The sequence below is a fragment of the Myotis davidii genome, unplaced genomic scaffold (assembly GCF_000327345.1).
Source record: "Myotis davidii unplaced genomic scaffold, ASM32734v1 scaffold902, whole genome shotgun sequence".
NCBI classification, from domain to species: domain Eukaryota; kingdom Metazoa; phylum Chordata; class Mammalia; order Chiroptera; family Vespertilionidae; genus Myotis; species Myotis davidii.
Genome location: NW_006293951.1, coordinates 1,407,094 through 1,414,105, shown reverse-complemented (window position 1 = coordinate 1,414,105; position 7,012 = coordinate 1,407,094). Strand labels below are relative to the sequence as shown.

At 36.2% G+C, this 7,012-nt stretch overlaps 1 protein-coding gene across 1 annotated transcript in view; it reads right to left on the bottom strand.

Annotated features, from left to right (window-relative positions):
• The window catches only part of CPNE8 (copine 8), a 186,965-nt gene that overhangs the window by 31,755 nt on the left and 148,198 nt on the right, over nucleotides 1-7,012 (bottom strand). Inside the window, exon 17 of the mRNA XM_015566628.1 lies at nucleotides 6,071-6,252. Coding sequence (XP_015422114.1) covers nucleotides 6,071-6,252 — 182 coding nt within the window. The remainder of the gene's footprint in view (nucleotides 1-6,070; nucleotides 6,253-7,012) is intronic.

Here is a 7,012-nt window from a genome sequence, read left to right as displayed (position 1 = left end):
CGTGTTAAAAGCAATGGCAGGAGAAGATTTTAAGTAACCTTGAGAAGCTGAGTATCACATTCTATAATTAACAGTCTTAATTTTACACAGGCCTGTGTACATGTGGAGATTAGTATGTAAAAATCCTGGAAAAAAGTAAATAAAATATTAGTTTACTCTGAGTGGTTATATAATTGGGGGCTTTTATTTCACCCTTTAAACAAATCTATATTTTCAAGTTTCATGCAGTTATGTATTAAAATCAGAAAAAAATGCTATCTATGCAAGTTTTCCCTTATAGAAAGAAAAGTGTAAAACATCTGCTACATGCACACCTTCAGGCCATACTTGACAACTCCAACTGGAGAAGGGGTCAGAGGGAATGCAATTTGGTGTCAGAAATATCAAAACAAGGTAAAAGGAAAAGAATCCAAGAAATATATCCATGCTGTCCAAGGGAGATGGAGCTGCCACCAAGGAGTGATTCTGAAAGACAGCACCCAGAAGGGTAACTTTAAACCTGGAGACCTGGTCTAGCCTTTCAAACCTTGCGTGCTCTGTTATCAGTAGTAGGTTTAATTCTCATCCAGATTCCACAGATAACACACATAAGGCAGTGTATTCATTACCTATTTCTATGCAGCAAATTATCCCAAAAGCTAGTGGCTCAAAACAATAAGCATTTATTATCGCACACACTTTTGGGGTGGCAGGAATCCAGGAGCAGCTTGGCCAGGAGGTTCTCACTAAAAATCTCTCATGAGTTCGCAGTCAAGATGCAGACCTGGGCATCTGAAAGGTTGACCAGAGCTGGAGGATCTGCTTCTGAGAAGGCTCACTTACACATTACACAGCTGCTAGTAGGAGACTACTTGAGTGTTCTCACAACATGGCAGCTAACGTCCCCAGAATGAACAATCCAAGAGAAGGAGCAAGGAGGTCGTCCCAATGCCTTTATAAGCTAATCTCATACAGTGCACATTATTCCTTCTACTTAAATTTGTCTGCTAGAAATGAAACACTAAGTATAGCACAATGTTTAAACAGCAATAATTTTAGCATGTCTGTGTTTGAACAATCACAAGGAACTGCTAATGTGTAACTAAAATTTGTTGACTTCTGTATACTGAGCTTTATATGAAAATGTTTACATACATTATATAGTTTTTATAACCACCCTAAGAAAGTAGATAAACTAGTGTCATTTTTTCTGCTTTACAAATAGACTAAGACACTGAGAACTTAAATACTGTGCCCAAAAGCCACACAACACAAATGAAATAGCCAATATTTGAACCCATGCAGTCTAACCCCAGAGTCCAGTCTCTTCACCACACTATGCCATCACATTATAAAACCCTGAGCATATTAAAAGCCTGGGGATCTTAGGAAACTAAGCCAGATGTTATCAACCACTTCAATGTTGCCATTTTGTGAGATAAGAATGTATACACGTTTTCCTTTTGTTTTTCTTCAAACTTTTTATTAACTAAACCTCATGTAAATTTTAAAAGCATAAAACTCATAACGACCTCTTTATATTATAAAATTGGTTACAGCAGTTGATTAAATTAAAATATAAAAGTTCAATATTTAGCACAAAGCAGTTGATGTTAATCTGAGCTGACCTATTTAACCTTCATTTAGATAAAATTTTACAGTGTTCTTTCCCCTTGATAAAGTATGAAGCAATTAAAATTAAAGCCCATTATTCATTTTGGGCATTAAAAAGTATAATATATCTCCCTTGAAGAATAATTCTGAGGTTTACAAACCAGGATAATTCTGAGCTTTTTGTCTTTTTAACATTTGAGTGAGAGTTTATATTTCTATAAAACTATATATTCCTCCATTTCTCTGGAATTGAAACTACAAGGTCACCATTTTTCTCACCATTTAATTTTCTTGGTGGAAAGATTTTCTTCTTAATGACAACATTGTAATGAGTTATAAAATGATTTTTAAGTCTTTTTAAAAACTCATTTCTTAAAATAATTATGTTGCAAATTAGTTTTTGCTTGTTGAAACAAATTAAAATAAGCTTGTATCAGGATCTGGCACACAAAAATACAGGACATTTTAAAAAATAAGAGGATTCATTTTCATCTTACATTAATGAAGATGGCAAAGGATGCTCTATTTTATATTCCCTTTTCAGAGTGCCAACCAATATCTAGGAACTATGCTAAAATTGCCAAGACATTTTTGCTGATTTTACAGCAGTTGAGGAAAAAAATTATGAATCGCAAGTAAATGAAGTTACATATTCAATATCTTCCACAAAATCGTCATCTTCACAGCAAGAATTGACATGTTTAGCAATATCATCATCACTAATAAAAGCAGACTTAGACTGGACGCTGCAGGAGGATCGCGATAGCGCTCCCGGCACCTTTGGCGAAAGACAGGAGGAGCGTGACCGCGCTCCGCGGCACTCAAGGGGTTAACAACTTTCCCATTTATAAAATAATGAATGTCAATTGGTGGAACACATAGAAATATACAGAACAGAATTCAAAATGCGCAATAATCCTACTGTGCAGACTTCAGTGGGGAGGGGTGTCCACCTCTCACCGGCTTTCCCTCCATTTGGCTCACTAAGGGGTTGTAATTGGGGCGTTAGATTCAGTGCTGGGCAAGCAGCCTAAGGTCCATTGTTACCTACGGCCTGTAATATCCTCCAGCAGGGCCGCCACACTGACCAAATGCTCTCAGGGGCCCGGGCTTTATTCTTTGAAATGTTACCTTGTGGCTGCCCAGAGACTGCTGACTGTGGGGAAAAGCTGAGAGAATTCGCCCTTTTATTCAATAAACAAACATCTGTGGAGCTGCTATTTAATGCAAACAGTGGTAAAGACCCTTGGCTGTTAAATTGTTACGTCTAGCTTAAAGAAAAGGCATACACATAGATATTAAATTGCATAGATACCTATAAATGCCCAAATAAGTGAAAAGCATTCAAGTTCTTTTAGATAGTAGGAGAAAGTGCTCGGACAGGTATAAGCATTTCTCTGTTGATCGATGCAGAAGGATCCTTCTTGTAAGGATCACTGGCCACAGGGCTGTGAAAAATACGTCCTCTGAAGCCCCCCGCTATTGTATTTTCAGTTACAACTCCAGAAGGAGTCACAGAGAATCCTGAAGAGATGGGAGCAATGACTCATCATTTTCACGACCCAAAGGGCTTCACAGGTGATGCTAGGACTTCTTGCCTCTCTTTTCCCACCCCCTTTTCTTATGCGACTACATCCATTCTTACACATATTTCACATGGGAAGCCTGGGTTTACCTGAGATCTTTTTGATTCAGCAAAGCTCAATTTCAGCTTTTGAGACAACCCCAAGCTCACCAAGCAGGGAGTATTTAATTTTTTAAAAGGCCTCCCTTGCCACTTGAAAGATTACATGAACTTGGTGTGGATAAAATGTGGATAAAAAGATTAATGGTTGTGACTACACATCACAATTCTTACCAGGGAAACCTGAGAGTTTATGAACATGAAGTGCCATATTGACATGAGACTGAAGTTTTTGTACTTGATATTTTGGGCACTTATAGAATATATATTGTGGTTATTTATGATGAGCTTAATTCAGAATATTTTCCTACAAATCAAGACAAATGCTACCTCACTGAAGACTTATTTAACCTTCATCTGGCTTTTCTAAGTAAACAAAAGTGCTTTGAAAAAAATTAAAGTGATACAACAATTAAGTAATATTAAAACTGAAGTATTATCATCAGCAGCAGCATCTCATTGTTTTCATAGTCATTTGGGAGATTATTTTTTGTAAAGTTAAAGGGGTATGACTCTAGCCTATAAGTATTTGAATTGAATTGAAAGAACAGTTCAAGGTGCAAATAAGAAAAAAAAAGCCTTCCTTAGCAGTAGTTATTGGCATAGGTTTGGATACGGAGAATAAATGTAGAGGTAAAAAAAAAGAAGAAGAAGAAGAAGAGGGGATTAGAGAGAGAAAAAGGAAGAAAATCATACACAAGGGTGAGAGGACATTCATGGAAGGAAAAGTAATAAACCTCATTTAGTCTAACGTAATTATTTCTTCTCTTAGGCTTAAAATAGCTCGTGACCTTTTTCCTGAGGCATTTAAGACTTAGGATCACATGAGTTATTTTCATGGTCTTATAAGATTCTGGGAAATGTTAATTCTCCAGAAACAAAATCCCAACAGATACTCATTTTTATATGACATTGGGAGTGTGGCATGTGGCCTATTTCATGGGAGAAAAAAATTAAACCCTATAGCAACCTTTTTTCTGAAATTGTGTGGGGGATAGAAAAGGAAAGCAAGAATAAATACAGCAGTAATAATATTAAAATACTGTTCTTAAAACAGTATTTTATGTTACAATAATGGTGTTAATAAAAGACATTTCTGAGCAGTAGTAATACAGGTATTTTATAAAATGCGGCTTAATGGTGGTTAAGAGAATGGATTCTAAAATAGGATGATCTGGGTTCAAGTCCTGTCTGTTAAAACCCTAGTTAAGCCTCTGAGCCGAGTGATGTAACTCTTGGATGCAGTCTTCTTATCATATTCAATATGAATGGCACTTGCTACAGTGGAATAATGTGAGAGGTATGATATCTCTACCACACAGAAGTTTTATGAAGACTGAATAAGAAAACAAGTATAAAGGACTTAGATTGATACTCAGTAATTACTTAGTAAAAATAGCATATGTGTTAATGTTTGTCTACTTTGCTTATAGAACTTAAAAAAATCCTATAAGGAGCATACATTGCTTTTGTAATAAGAATACAAACAACAAAGACCTACAAAAATACGAGTGACTGGAGAGATTATCTACCTGTTATAACATGTAGTGAAGGCTAGGGAGGTACCTCTATTAGGAAAAATCTAAATTTTTTCCAAAATAATAGCTCACCATCATTTATTGATTTCCCCATTATTTATCAGAAAGTGCATGTAAGAGTAAGGCTGGCTGGGTCTATCAGAATTATCTATGTGGAGTCTATTTTGAAAGTAGATTGCAACACATTGCTTACCTGCAGTCACACAAATGAAAATAGATCTATGTAAATTAAACATTAACTAGAGAAATGTTTTTATTCCACTCATATCTACTCCAGTATACTTAAATCTTAATTAATTATAGTCATAAGTGCTGCTTCATATTTGAAAAAATTAATTCCAGCTATGATTACTTCTTTAAATTTGAAATGCCATTTTAAGAGAAGCTATTTAGAAGATTTATAAATCAGATGCATTTTAGGTAGATTAAATACAGTCACACATTCTTTGATCTGCCTTCCGCTGAGGGATAAAAGTTACTTCTCCTACCTTGAAACTGGGCTGGCCTTATTGACTTGTTTGAGCAAGAGAATGTGGATCAAGGCCCTTTCCAGGACTTCCATCCTGTGGTATAAAGAGCCCTGTAGTCTCTGCCCCCGCCTTTTAGAATATTCACTCTGGGGAAACCGGATATCATGTAAGAAATCTGACTACCAGGAGACCACCATACTGAGGATCCCATGATGGCCACATGGAGAGGTTGTATGTAGAAAGAGGGGAAGATGTCCAAGCCATCCAGCTATCTCAGCCATCCCAGCTCAGTCATCAGACACAAGCAAAGAAGCCATCTTAGGGAGCATGCTTGCCCCAGGAGACAGGACATGAAGAACAGAGGAATCCAACTGACAGCCAGAATCAAGAGTATGGTGCCGTCTGAACAATTCCAGCCATCTCTAGCCAATCAAGCCATCCTAGGGGAGGCCCCAAATGTTACAAGTCATGAACAAAACAGAATGGTGTTGGTTTACACCTAAAACGTCTAGGGGGGTTTGTTATGCAACGATAGAAAACCATAAGAGACCCCCTATTTATAAACCAGATGCACTTTAGGTAAAGATTTATTGCTAATCTATTTAACTGTCTTTGTTTCCATTAATACCACATCCCTAAGTCAGTCAGTGAGCAAATTAAGCAGAGTCTCCTGTCACAGAAGCCTGCTACATGACTGACTAAAGAAGAAACTGTGAACCGATATTTAAAAGTTCAACATGTTATTTTTTTCCCCAAAATATCCAATCCTTGTGACATATTCTTACCAAAGCAAACTCATGAGATATCCTTCCATCTGGAGGCAGTTTTGCACCAAAACCTAGAGCTGGGAACATTTTATCACTGTCATAATCTTGAACGATTTCTCCCACCGCTTTCAGTGCCATCCCATAGGCATTCAGTTGGTAAGGATTCATGTAGTGGAGAGAAGTGGGCTGGGCAGGGTTGCCTGATGACAAAAAAAAAATATTTCAAACATGAGTGATCAGGCTAAAGAGACAATATTTTGGACAACATTATTCTTGATATCTATTTCAGAATGAAATATTTAAAAATTGTGTTTTTTCTGCCTATACCCACGGTATGTCAAATATAGTTGTTTTTTTGGTGGTGGTGGGGAGGGGGAGAATGGATATTAAAACAGAAATGTTTATTAAATTCAATCACATATGTAGATAATTTCCCAAAGATATGCCAAAGTATATGCAGATTTTTTTCAGAAATTATTCTTCACTGTCAATATCAAAGCTATTATTAAAATTCAGTTCCAGAGTAGTATAAAAGTACTTTTGTTAATTTTATTTTATCATAATATTTAGTTTTTTAAGAAAAATATGTGCCTTTAGCTTGAATTCTTATGCCTATAATTAGAAGACTCAACTGAATTAATGAGCTTGAATAATTATGAGGTTTTTCCCAAAGTTGTATCACAAAAATAAACTGAATATTTCAGAAGTATTCCAATTTATCATTTTAAAAAAAGGAGTGCATAGTTGTTGTTAAATTCAAGCTAATTTCAATATCTATATCTGAAAAATGATTGAGAGTTTCTAACTAGACTAAGTAGGAGGCAGAAGGCCCAGGGTTGAGTATTGCCATTTGCAGGACAATATTTTTTAAATGCTGTGATAAATCCTACCACAGTGTTTACTGGGAGGACAAGATGAGATTATGTGTGTGGCAGTGATTAAAAACAGTAAAGCACACTG